We start from the raw sequence: 13,790 nt of genomic DNA, 5'->3' as shown, positions 1-13,790 counted from the left end.
ATTGCAGCTCTATTTACAATAGCCCGGAGATGGAAACAACCTAAGTGCCCATCATCGGATGAATGGATAAAGAAGATGTGACACATATATACAATGGAATATTACTCAGCCATAAAAAGAAACGAAATTGAGCTATTTGTAATGAGGTGGATAGACCTAGAGTCTGTCATACAGAGTGAAGTAAGTCAGAAAGAAAAAGACAAATACCATATGCTAACACATATATATGGAATTTAAGAAAAAAAAAAAATGTCATGAAGAACCTAGGGGTAAGACAGGAATAAAGACACAGACCTGGGGCTTCCCTGGTGGCGCAGTGGTTGAGAGTCTGCCTGCTGATGCAGGGGACACGGGTTCGTGCCCCGGTCCGGGAGGATCCCACGTGCCGCGGAGCGGGTGGGCCCGTGAGCCATGGCCGTTGGGCCTGCGCGTCCAGAGCCTGTGCTCCACAATGGGAGGGGCCGCAGCGGTGAGAGGCCCGCGTACCGCGAAAAAAAAAAAGACACAGACCTACTGGAGAACGGACTTGAGGATATGGGGAGGGGGAAGGGTGAGCTGTGACAGGGCGAGAGAGAGTCATGGACATATACACACTAACAAACATAAGGTAGATAGCTAGTGGGAAGCAGCCGCATGGCACAGGGATATCGGCTCAGTACTTTGTGACCGCCTGGAGGGGTGGGATAGGGAGGGTGGGAGGGAGGGAGACGCAAGAGGGAAGAGATATGGGAACATATGTATATGTATAACTGATCCACTTTGTTATAAAGCAGAAACTAACACACCATTGTAAAGCAATTATACCCCAATAAAGATGTTAAAAAAAAAAATTTAATCTTTCAGGTGAAATGTACTTTTCCCATAACTATTGATAAAATGAGTGAGAATGGTCTGAATGTTTGTGTCCCTCCAAAAATTCATATGTTGAAATCCTAACCCCCAAAGATGGTGGCATTAGAAAGTGGGGCCTTTGGGAGGTTATTAAGACATGAGGGCAGAGCCCTCATGAATGAAATTAGTGCTCTTCTAAAAGAGGCTCCAGAGATCCCTAACCCTTTCTATCATATAAGGACACAGCAATAAGGTACCAGTTATGAACCAAGAAGAGCGCCCTCACCCGACCATGATGGTGCCTTGATCTTGGAATTCCCAGCCTCCAGAATTGTAAGAAATGAATTTCCGTTGTTCAGAAGCTTCCCAGTCTGTGATATCTTGTTACAGCAGCCCAAACAGACTAAGACAATGACCAAATAATTTTAGGTCTCTGGAACATACTACTGACCTCGAGAACCATGAATATTTTGTTGGCTGTCTCTATCACATGGTAGAGTTGACATATATGCTGATGTCTCAAGTTCTTCAAGGCATCAATTTCTATTTTGACCCGGGGCAAATCACTCTGTGACAAAACATTTCATTAAATGAGCAATAAACCTATTTGGGAAGTGCTCCAAGCATCAATATCACCAACTTTAATACTAAGTAGCAAAAGCAATCAACAGCCTCAAAACAATTTGTTCAACAATATAGAAATAAAAAACAAAACTTATTTGTGTGTACATTTTAAAAAGGCCTTGAGGGTTTTACGAAAGACAAGTTCAATGTGGGGCAATAGTATAACATCTAGAAAAATTAAAATAATCTCAGACTCCCTTTAGAAGGTTAGCATTCCAAACAAGGAAAATGACAGAAACACTACTCAGTGTACATGCCTTGGCTACCACTTCGGTCCCAGCAATGCCCATTAAGAAGCATGCTGAGCTAAAAATTGGTGAATGTAGATAAAAGGTATTCACTGTCTCAGTCTTCCAACTTTTCAAGGAGCTTGAAATTTTTCAAAATAAGAAGTTGGTTGGGGAGGAGGGTAAACCAAGTTGAAAAACTTTCAAAGTCCATATTAAAGATAGAAATCCAGATATCCATGAAGTAAACAAGTAAAATTTTATTATAAAAAGGGACTTGAACTAATGATCTGTGGCTTAATATCCAATTATCTAGGGCCATGCAACCAGATATTAGTTCTTAACCAAGAATCAATTGTAACTTTGACTATTTTGATAAGATAATCTTTTTTTCTTCTTTTTTGGGGGATGTGGGAGTCTGATGACTAAAACCCTGAAAGTAATCAAAATATTTTTAAAGTCCCAAGAAGTAACTAAAATAAACATAGCAACAATAAAAAATACAAAAACAAGTTTAGAAATAATGAACTAATATCATCATATTGATGATTTAGAATAGTTTTGAGTACTGCTGTGGTAATGCATTTTGTAATAACAGGTCACATTTTGTCTGCTATTTAAGTGTTTGCTGTGTCCAAGTAAATAAGTCATACTAAAGTTATAACTGAAGTTGAAATTGCTTAAGGGAATTAATCAGTTTTGTAACCAATGTTTAAATGCTCAAGAAAAATGTTTTTTAATACCTTTTTATTAGTTTAATAAGTACAGTATTGAGCACTGAAAACAAAAATATTGAAGGAGAGCCTGAATTGTCAGTTGATAGGTTATTAAAAATAATTTCTGATATAGATCATTGTGTGATTCTGGCATATATTTCAGAAGGAGTTCAAAGAAGTGAGTGGCGTTATTATAACAAAACATATTCTCTTTGACTATTTATGTATGTTAATCAGCACTTGCATCCTTAAAAATAAAGTAACAGTTGATATTAAACTCTGTCTCGTCCTAACAACATGAGAGACCCCCAAAAAAGTCCAACATGTCTCATATAAATATGCACTTTCAGTAAAGTGATTTTTATGTTTGATAATTATCAACACATAAAATGTTTGTGCTGTTTTACTCAACTGTATACTAATAATAATTATAATGCTAACTCAATCGCAAAGAATAAAAAACTTTAACCCTCAGAGATTTTTGGTCAGAGGATAAAAAAAAAGATTTAAAAAAAATGTTTTTAATTTATCTCCGAAAAAACAAACAATCACAGATGCATACTAAGAGACTAGTGAATTCTCAGCAGAAAGAGACCAGAACAAAGCATAGAAACCAAACCATACAAGGATGGTAGAAAGAATTAGAAAAAAAAAGACCACTCAGGATGACTTCAAACACTGGGAAGGGTATATAATGCCCAAAGACCATCAAAAGAGACAGATTCTCCCTTAATAGAAAACTTTATGCACATTATAGCCAAGATCACAAATTAAATGGGCTGCTTTAGAAGGTAATGAGCAACTCAATCCTAGAAGCATTCAGGTAGAGGAAAAAAAGGCTGATTAAGAAAAGGATTTCATAATTTCTAATAAAAGTTAGAATAAATTTTGAGTAAAATTTATTCTTTGAATAAAATTCTGGGACATAAGATCGATCTATACTATAAAGTAGATCAACATTTAGTAAGGGTATCATGAGAAGATAAAGAAGGGAAATATCAATACCCAGAAACACCTACAAGACTATGAAACAACTGCAGAAAAATGGACCCTGTCGACTTCAAATATGTGCCATTGCCCTGTATTAAAATTAAGAACAAAGTAACTCCTTCCCCAGATTACTTTTTTTTTAATTAATTAATTAATTTTTGGGGGGGGGGGCTGCATTGGGTCTTCATTGCTACACACAGGCTTTCTCTAGTTGCGGCGAGCGGGGGCTACTCTTTGTTGCAGTGTGCAGGTTTCTCATTGCGGTGGTTTCTCTCGTTGAGGAGCACGGGCTCTAGGCACATGGGCTTCAGTAGTTGTGGCTCGCGGGCTCTAGAGTGCAGGCTCAGTAGTTGTGGCGCACAGGCTTAGTTGCTCTGCGGCATGTGGGATCTTCGCGGACCAGGGATTGAACCCATGTCCCCTGCACTGGCAGGCAGATCCTTAACCACTGCACCACAAGGGAAGTCCCCAGATTACTTTTTAAAACCATAGATTTATACATAACTGGCTATGGAAATGTTATTCTAATAAAAGAGCAGTAACTAGAACATTAGAGCAAATTCAAGTTTTAATTCACAAAACTGATCTATAAATATTTTTTAAGTAATGTTAGACTTACCCCTAGTGCATTTTTATCCATGATTTTTATAGCTACCATTTCTCCAGTGAGGATATGGAAGGCAAGTTTGACCTTTGCAAAGCCACCTAAGTATGGGAAAATGTATTATGAAGAGAGAAGCAAACTAACTTAAATATCATCATCAGAGCAAACTGAGAACTGAGGCACAAAAAACCTTTCCACGTACTTTTATAAGGGTCTATTGATCTATATTTTTCTGAAGTTTGTGGCCCTTTCTTCTTGTTGCTTCCAAGTGTTGGCCATGATCCTAGCCTCTCCTCATCCAATGACTAACTAAAGACTCTTTGCCATGATAGGATATCTTTAATTTTGCAATGAAGAAGCAGGAAAAAAGGATTCATTCTCTAGAAATTTGTTTTATAATTAACATTGCAATTAAACCTACTTTATAATTAACATTGCCAGAACACAATATAAAGTTGGAGAGACAAAAGACAAGTAATATGAAATTTCCATTCAGTGTTAAAACTGTAAAAATAAGCAATTATGTTTCAAAACTGGCTCAAAAGCTGGATAAAGGTCTACATTTAGGTATCTAAAAGAAACCGCCAGCTGAGGGCTTCTAGAAAGAAGCTCCTGGTAGTCCCTCCCATGGTCTTCCTCATCTCAGTAAATGGCGACTCCATCTTCCCAGGTGCTCAGGCCAAAAATCCAGAAGCCATTTTTAGCCCCTCGCTTTTGTCTCACACCACATATCCAACCCTCCAACAAATCACACTGGCTCTGTCTTCAAAAATATATTAATGTTTACCTTGGGAGAAAGGCAGCAGGCACTGACTAGAAATTTCTATGTCCTGATCTGAGCAGGGAACATATGGGTATATGTGTACAAAAACTCCATCAAAATTAGTACACTTTGCTTATTTTACTATGTGTTATGCCTCAATATACTATACTTAAATGTACATATGTGTGTGTATGTCTGTATACAGAATCTCACCCCTTTCTATACACAGAATCTCACTACCTTCAATTCTATCACCATCCAAGTCACCATCATCTCCAGTATCACTCACCTAAATTATTGCAATAACCTCCTAACATCTATGTTTTTCCATCCTTGCCCTCTCCCAGCCAGTCTTTTCACAACCAAGCAGCCAGAGTGAACCTTAAAAACAAAAGGTCAGACCACTACTTGGCTCAAAACTCTCTAGTGACTTTTATTCTAAATAAAATGAACCACAAGGCCCCTCCTACAATTCTCCTCTCTCTTGCTCCACTTTTTCTTACTAAAATAGGTTGAAGAATTTTAAAACTACATAAGTGAGGCTAAAAAGCTCTTGGCTGCCCAAATACACTATACTCTCAAATAGATGACCTATCCTCTCCAAGAAGAAAATAATTACCTGTCCCAACAGTTTCATATAATTCATAGTATTTGAGAAGTTCATCATAATCTTTCATAGTCCTCCTGGAAGTTTACTCAAAATTATAAAAAGAACCTGTAAGACAAAAACAAAAACAGTACATGATCAAAAAAGGAACTATTAAGAGACTATCTCCTTCATTCTTATTGAGATCCCTAAAAAATAAAAATAGAGAAACCGTATAAAAAAAAAGAGAGAGAGACTATCGCCTTCATTCTTGTAACTACAAATATAAATAAGTCTTAGGCATATAAATGATACTGGAAAAACTGATCAGCCATATTAAAAAAAAATGGATTCCTATCTCACACCATACATAAGAATCAATTCCAGATCAAATAAAGACTTAAATATGAAAGGTAAGCCTTTAAAAGTTTTAATAGAATATTGTCATCATTTCAGGATAGAAGAGGATCTTTTAAATAGACACAGAAAGTGCTAATCATAAAAAATAATAATAGAGAATTCTCTGTCAGTCCAGTGGTTAGGACTCCAGGCCCTCACTGCCGAGGACCCGGGTTCAATCCCTGGTCGGGGAAGGAACTAAACTCCCACAAGCTGTGTGGCAAGGCCAAAACTAAAAAAAATTTTAAAAATAGATAGATAGATAAATTTTAAAAAGCTAGCATTATTTAAATAAATAAATATTAAATAACATTGAAATTAAGAACCTCTGCATATCCAATGACATCATTTAAGAAAAAAACAACATAAATATGAGAAAATATTTGCAACACTTATAACAGTGGACTTTCACCCAGAATACATATACTCCATCACAACAATATAGAAAAAGACAACCCCACAGAAAAATAAGCAAATGAAATAAAAAAGGCATTTCACAAATAAACACAAATAACCAATAAAAAGATGAAAAAAGGCTCAATTTCATTAGTCATCAGGGATATGCAAATTAAGACTCCAATGATATACAATTTTAAGATACATGTAATGAGATATATATTTTATTATTATGCTTCACAACTTACATGTGTTACATATACGCTGTTTGTTTGTTTGTTTGTTTGTTTATGGCCATGTTGGGTCTTTGTTGCTATGCACAGGTTTTCTCTAGTTGTGGCAAGCGGGGGCTACTCTTTGTTGTGGTGCACAGGCTTCTCATTGCAGTGGCTTCTCTTGTTGCACAGCATGGGCTCTATGCATGTGGGTGGGCTTCAGTAGTTGTGGCACACGGGCTCAGCTGCATGTGGGATCTTCCCGGACCAGGGATCAAACCTGTGTCCCCTGCATCGGTAGGCAGATTCTTAACCACTGCGTCACCAGGGAAGTCCCTATACTCTTAAGTATATATCAAATAATTTATTAAAATAACACAGACAGACTATTATATATAAAAAAGATAAACAACAAGGACCTACTATATAGCACAGGGAACTCTACTCAATATTCTGTAATAACCAGTATGGAAAAAGAATCGGAAAAAGAATGGTTATATGTATAACTGAATCACTTTGCTATACACCTGAAACTAACACAACATTGTAAATCAACTATACTCCAATATAAAATAAAAATTAAATAAGTAAATGAATAAATAAATAATAAAAAATTAGTTATAAAAGTGTTAGGAGGTCTTATTTGATTTTTGTCTTCCTGAGTTTTAAAATTAACTAGAATTACAAAACACCATGGGGTGAGTACACGTGAGGTCATACTCATACCAGCTTTGTCTTATTTGGGGAGGATAAGTTCCTAGTTGACTATAACTAGAGATTAGCACTGTATCTGGCAGAACTGCTAATGCAATCAGACTATTAACTCTGAACTTTCTTGTATTCATTCATTTATCCATACAGATGTGTTTATTGAGCACCAGTGATGTGCCAGACCTGCACTTGGCACCAAGGCTATAACAGAGAAGAAATATGGTTCCTGCCCTCATAGATCTTGCATTCCAGTGGAGAAGACAAAAGGAAAATTAACAGACAATGAATTAAATAATTATAATTTGTAATAAAGGGCTTCCCTGGTGGCTCAGTGGTTAAGAATCCGCCTGCCAATGCAGGGGACACGGGTTCGATCCCTGGTCCAGGAAGATCCCACATGCTGCGGAGCAACTAAGCCCATGTGCCACAACTACTGACCCCACGTGCCACAACTACTGAAGCCCACACACCTAGAGCCAGTGTTCCACAACAAGAGAAGCCAACACAATAAGAGGCCTGTGCACCACAACAAAGAGTAGCCCCCGCTCGACACAACTAGAGAAAGCCCGCGCGCAGCAACGACGACCCAACACAGCCATAAATAAATAAATAAATAACAATATGTAATAAATACTGGGGAAAATACGCAACAGTGGTTAGAATGGGTCACTAAGAAGGTAATGTTTAAGTCAAGATCTAACTCAAAGAATGAGAAGCAAGAAAAAGCAAATCAGCCCTTCCCATCACAACTTGAAGAATGTTTCCAATAGGAACTGTGCAAGACCATGTAAACAATGTTTCTGTATGAAGCAGTTAAAATGATAATGTTCCTTTATTTGACAGACTGCTGCTTTCTCACCAAGGACATCCTCAGCACTACCTCATTCCTCCCACTTCCGGCTTCCTCAGATACCCAAATGCTGAAATGCTCCTGCTCTTTGACAGTATCCACTCCAAAACTGGTCCTTGGGACTTCCCTGGTGGTCCAGTGGGGAAGATTCCATGCTCCCAATGCAGGGGGCCTGGGTTCAATCCCTGGATGGGGAAGTAGATCCCACACGCACGCTGCAACTAAGAATTCACATGCCACAACTAAGAGCCTGCATGCCACAATTAAGAAGTCCACATGCTGCAACTAAACAAACAAACAAAAAACTGGTCCTTGCTTCCCTAGCACAAGCCCAAATCCTGTAAGCCCCTTTCAACTCACTCTTATTGAGATGCCCAAGATCCTAGGGTGTATGGTTTCTCTTGCTGCAGCAAGCTAAGTATACCTAATTGTTTTTTAATCACGGATGTGTCCCTAATGGTCTGTGGTTGATAGGCCTTAACAGGAATTGTTAACCCAAAAAAAATGAGAGGAAGAGCATTCCAGCAAGAGGGAATTTAGGTGCAAAGATCCCAGAGGAAGAAAAGGCTGACATGCACTGAATTTAAACTGCTTTCAGAGGTACCAGGAAAAGGAAATGCAGATTTGGAGCGTGGACAATTGGTTAGGTATACGGGAAAAAAGAAAATTGGATCTCTACCTCACACCACACACAAAATCAATTACAGTAAAGACTGTAAAGTGAAAGACAGACAATTAAGACAGATAAGGCCTTACCTATACCAGACCTATAGCTAGGAGTGGCAAGAGGAAGAGCATGGAGATAACAATTAGAAAAGCAAGAATTCGAATACAGCTTCATGGAAGCCAAGAAGGAAGGAAAAAAGCAACACTACTAAAAAGAAAGTTTCTAGGAAGTAGATTTCTAAATAAATTTGGAAGTGCTCCTATATAGGTTAAGTCCTAGGACCTGAGTTTAGGTACTGCAAAATGGAGCTTTCTTATAGGTAGACATGGGGTGCAAGCTCTCTGAACCTATATAGATACAGTTTCTCTAAGGAGCTCTTCTTCCTAGAGGCCAGTGTGACAGGACAGGACTTGAGATTTCAACCTTGGAAAGAGATGCTTCCACACCCCTTAGAAAGCCACGCAGGAATCAGAGGAGCCCAGGGAAGTGGAGGTCACTGAGTCAGCACAGCACACCAAGGGCTCTAGAGTTCACAAAGGGCTTTGAGTCCAAGACCCAGCTAGTGATAAACTCCTTTGCCTGGTCTGACTCCTGTGCACAAATCTCCTTCTGTGCCCTAGCACTGGACTAGGTATGGCACCACAGAGTTCAAGATCCCAGGACCCCACTCTCTGTAACATTTAGAAAGATTAGGTAAGTATATGCATAGCCAAATGGGACTTGGGCAAAGTTCTACCTGGAAAGGGCAAAACTCATACATCTTAATTAATGCCTCTCAGTAGTGGAAACCTGGTGCTAGTGCTCATTTCTAGAGCCAGACAGTCTCCCTTCACCAACAGGCAGGGCTTTAGCAAGTCTGCTGAAGGCTCTGGGATTGGTTAAGTGGCCAGCACCATGTTTACTACTTTCAAGTTCTCTGTCCTTCATCCTGGCTCATCCAGAGCTGAGTGGCCAGCATGTTATTAAACCTTAAAAAAGACCTAGAGTTATGAGTTCAACCTCAGGACTGTGGTGAGTTTATAAAGGAAAAGACAGAGCAATAGGGAAGGTCCTTGCTACAGTGAAGATGGGTAATCTTCTTAAACTGAAGTGGAGAAAAAAAATGAATGAAATTATCAAAAGCCCAAGAGACACAGAGAATTTTTTTTTTTTTAAGATCCCTTTAAATTTCCTTACAAAATGCCTAAAGCACTCTGATTCCAGGAATCATTTTACTTGGAGATAAAAGGTATGCTATTTAGCAAGTAAAAAGTCTTCAAAAATTTGGTCAGTGAAATGAACACTAGAGCAGAAGTTCTGGAAGGAAAAATATCAAAACCCAAGAAAAAAATCAGCTTAAAAAAAAAGGTTTTAGTAGCAATGTCAAAGCTGAAATAGCAAGAAAGATAAAGATCATGGGCAAAAGACATTCTGATCCAATAAACAATATTAGTCATTTCCTAGGAAGAGGTGGCATTGGACCAACTTAATAAGCAGGTGGAACTTTTAATCTAGCTGAATCTGCATGAACAGCGTAGGCAAACAAAGGAAGCAAAGTCAAGTCCTGATAACAGCGGAAAGCTGGTGATATAAAAAGAAATATTTCCGCTTCCCCTGGAGTGGCAAAAGTTGTTCCACGCAAGGAGACAGCAGAGAGGACATATTTATTCTCCCTGGGCACCTGAGACACAGGATTAGAAATATCCTTACTAATTCAGAAACCTTTTAAAGGGCATTTGTTATTGGAGCAAATTGGGAATGAAGTGGAACCACACCCCCAAAAGAGAGGAATCGCAGGACTAAGAATTTTTAAAACAGGAAAAATAGCAGTAAAGGTATAGAGGTCAACACAAGGCTAAGAAATCTTTGGGATCCTGATGATGGAGAAGAGAATGAGCAGGACTTTGGAAATGGGGGAATGTTAGGCTATAAATCTGTTTAGAAAGTGGTCTGCTATAAAAGTAGGCTATCAGGTTCCTTAGAGAGCAAAGCTCCAACTAATGCAGTATTGGGGCATTCAGAACACAGGGGTTAAAGAGGAAACACAAACAGACATTTCAAAGTTTAAAAACCATGAGATGGAGGGAGTTCCCTGATGGCCTAATGGTTAGGATTCCCGGCTTTCACTGCCATGGCCTGGATTGAATCTCTGGTCAGGGAACTGAGATCCTGCAAGCTGCGCAGCTCGGCCAAAAAATAAAAACAAAAACAAACTAAAAAACATGAGATGGAAATGGACAAAGGGAAAGAAGTAGGCCTTAGGAAGTATAAGTAACACTCCAAATTGCCACCACTGCACATGCCTAAATTCCATATAAAGGACTGGGCTATTTCAAATTGCCACACTCAGAAAGAGAAAGCAATTAGTATGATGTTGGAATTCATTTTCCCAGACAGGGATATAAGAGTGTCATAACCAACTTCTTGACAGATTTTTCCCAAATGAGTTTTCAACTTCCAGGTTATGGCCTCCAGTCAACTAGCAGAGATCAACTCTCACCAGTGTAAGACTAAATCACACACCTCCTATTTTTCTTCCTTCCATTTTGTTATCTACCCCCTTCTCTCAAATCACACCATATCTTTAGGTGAGTAATACCAATGTGGCCCTAAACTGTATCTACTGAATCCAGGGAACATCATTCGTGCTACTGTATAAGAAAACTGGTGTTTACGTTGCAAAACTGCTATAATGATAGCAGATTTTACTTGGCTTTTAAATTTTGTAGAAGTGGAGCTGGTTCTAAATATTCTGAAGTGCTCTCCCTGTTTATCCTCTAGAGTCTGGAAATACAGAACACACAAAAGACTTTTGACTGGAGTAACCCACTTGCTGCTAAAGGAAGTATATGATCAGTCAATGTGGAAGACAGCCTCCCAACTGTGGATAATGAAGAAGGAAACTAGACCCCAGACACCTGAATGTCCTTCTAAATGTGACTAAGTAGAAGAACTGGAGCTATATACAATTGGGGTCTTGAACTTTTCTGAGGAAAGAAGGAATTGCCTAGATAGTGGAAGAAAGTTTATCAGTAAATTTTATAAGATAGCAACAAATTGGGGGCATCTTCCTACCAACATAGTCTTATCTGGGCTATGCTATTACCTGCTGTATAATACATTTACATTATCTAGTGAACTTGGTATGACACTGATGCTGAGGATATTTCAAATGAGAAGTAAAATACAGAATGGCATATAATGTGCCCTTGTAATACATTTAATTAACATACTGTCCTGCTCCCCTGCAGAGGCTTCTGGGAGCACCAGTAAAGAGGCATTCACTCCCAAAGGTAGTAAGGGACTGATCTGGCCATCTGGTTGGTCCATAGTAGAAATACTGAAAGGACAGATCCACTGGTGAGACACGCCCATGAAGGTGCAGTAAGGATGTTTCTGATTTATCCCACACAACACAGAGATAGAAACCAAAATATGAACAAAAAAGTTAGGAACACTGGGCTGTAAGCAAAACTCCAGGCACTACCTTCCCCCCTTCCACTACCAGGAGAAATACCAATTGTGAAGCTCAAGGACAATTATTCATCCTAGGAGCTAGAGGCCTGATCACTCTCCTGGGACGCCCTCCTTTGGAAGTCTCCCTTTTTCCCACTGGTCTCCCGGTGGGTCACTCCTTTTAGTGCTATAGCATTCGGTGCATATTCCCCTTTTAGTGTTAAGCCTCTTAAGCCACTACTTTCGGAAGGTGAAGGAAAAGGAAGGATTTGGACCCTGAAAAGGGGGTGATTAGACATAACACATTTCCTTGTTTACTGAACTGCCTAGTAAATTGAGTTGTACGAACAGAAGTAACTCGAAACCCTTCTTTGAACTTCTTTCCCGGAGACCGTCAGTGTCATGGAAACATGGAATGGGAATTCACATCTATCACAGCCTCCTAGGTGGCAAGCGCTTTACCTCACCGATAACCCGGAGGCGGATACGATCCCTATCCCACTTACAGAGGAGAAAACCAGGGGTCGGAAAGGCTATCTCATCCAAGGAACCGTGCTCATAAGGTGGGACTCCGGTGAAGTTCCCCAGTCTCCTGTGAGCCAGGAGCACTCTGGGCCCGAGCCGCCGTCCCCCGCGCCGCGCACGGCCGGAACCCCGGCCTCCACCCACGCGGGACTCACTGACCTGAGGACGGAGGGCCGGGAGGGACTGGGCCAGGCAGAAAGACAGACGCGCCGGCCTGCCGTCCGAAGGGAACCGGTGAGCGCAGAGAACTCCTAGAAACTTTTTGGATAGCCACGCTCTGGCCGTTTCCGCCCGCCAAGGGAATCAAACCTCGCGCGCCGGAAGGGGCGGGGACGCAGCGGCGTCTGGGCGGTCGCAGCGAGGCGGGGGCGCTGTCGCCCTAGGACAGCGAGCGGACCCAAGGAGTGGGATGGTTAAGAGGCCTCTGGAGCTTGCTGAGAGGTGACTTAAGGCCTTGGTCTTCGACCTGGAGTGCCCCTCCCCGGAGGGCACGTGAAGATTTTCGTGGAGTCGTGAGCATACAAAGTTTTTACATAATTCAACTTTAAGTTCTCTTTCCTAAAATTGATTTGCAGAGAAGTCGCTAGTAGTTACAGTCTCATTTTCGTCCTCCCCTTGCCCAGTGGCCCTTCTCCCAACCAACAAAAGACAAGTATACCTCTCCCCTCTATAAATCTTACTAAAATATGTTGCCACGAGGAATAAAACCCCCAGGGGACAAATTGTCCATTAGATAGCTCAAGGTACCAGAAACACCTACCTAGCATCACAGGAGAAGTCCTTCTAATACGTTTTGCTGTTTGGTCATTATTTATGTGACTTTCATGGGCTGCATGAATTACTACAATTGTAATGAAAATCCAGAAGGAAAAAAAAATTATAGCAAGAGGAAAGAAAAAAATATTAAGTATAAATTTATATATGTATTTTTTAAATAGACTTTTTCTTAAAGAACGGTTTAGATTCACAGCAAATCTGAGGGGTACAGAGATTCCTCCTAAACCCTCTGTCCCAACCACATGCATAGCCTCCCCCATTATCAATATCCCCCACCAGAGTGGTACATCTGTTACAATTTATGAACCTACATTATCACCCAAAGACCACAATTTACATGAGGGTTCCCTCTTGGTGTTGTACATTTTATGGGTTTAGACAAATGTATAATGACATGTCTCCACCATTATAGTATCATACAGAGTAGTTTCACTGCCCTAAATTTTTCTGCTCTGCCTACCTGTGAAGTGGAAT

The 13,790-nt window shown here is 40.0% G+C and overlaps 1 protein-coding gene across 7 annotated transcripts in view; it reads right to left on the bottom strand.

Annotated features, from left to right (window-relative positions):
* MELK (maternal embryonic leucine zipper kinase) overlaps positions 1–12,790 on the bottom strand; it is a 77,264-nt gene extending 64,474 nt beyond the window's left edge. For 3 of the 7 annotated variants that reach the window (XM_065878394.1, XM_065878395.1, XM_065878396.1), the window contains exons 1-3: positions 5,375–5,432; positions 4,008–4,093; positions 1,283–1,399 (exon numbers count right to left, since the gene is read on the bottom strand). In XM_065878394.1, the coding sequence (XP_065734466.1) occupies positions 1,283–1,399; positions 4,008–4,093; positions 5,375–5,432 (261 nt within the window). Of the gene's footprint in view, positions 1–1,282; positions 1,400–4,007; positions 4,094–5,374; positions 5,471–12,520 lie in introns of those variants that run through there. The other 4 variants (XM_065878393.1, XM_065878398.1, XM_065878391.1 and 1 more) reach the window with 3 other exon arrangements.
* Positions 12,791–13,790: the final 1,000 nt, after the last annotated feature.

The sequence above is a fragment of the Phocoena phocoena genome, chromosome 6 (assembly GCF_963924675.1).
Source record: "Phocoena phocoena chromosome 6, mPhoPho1.1, whole genome shotgun sequence".
Classification (NCBI taxonomy): domain Eukaryota; kingdom Metazoa; phylum Chordata; class Mammalia; order Artiodactyla; family Phocoenidae; genus Phocoena; species Phocoena phocoena.
Note: the sequence above shows the minus strand (reverse complement) of the source record. Positions and strands in the feature narration are given on the sequence as shown.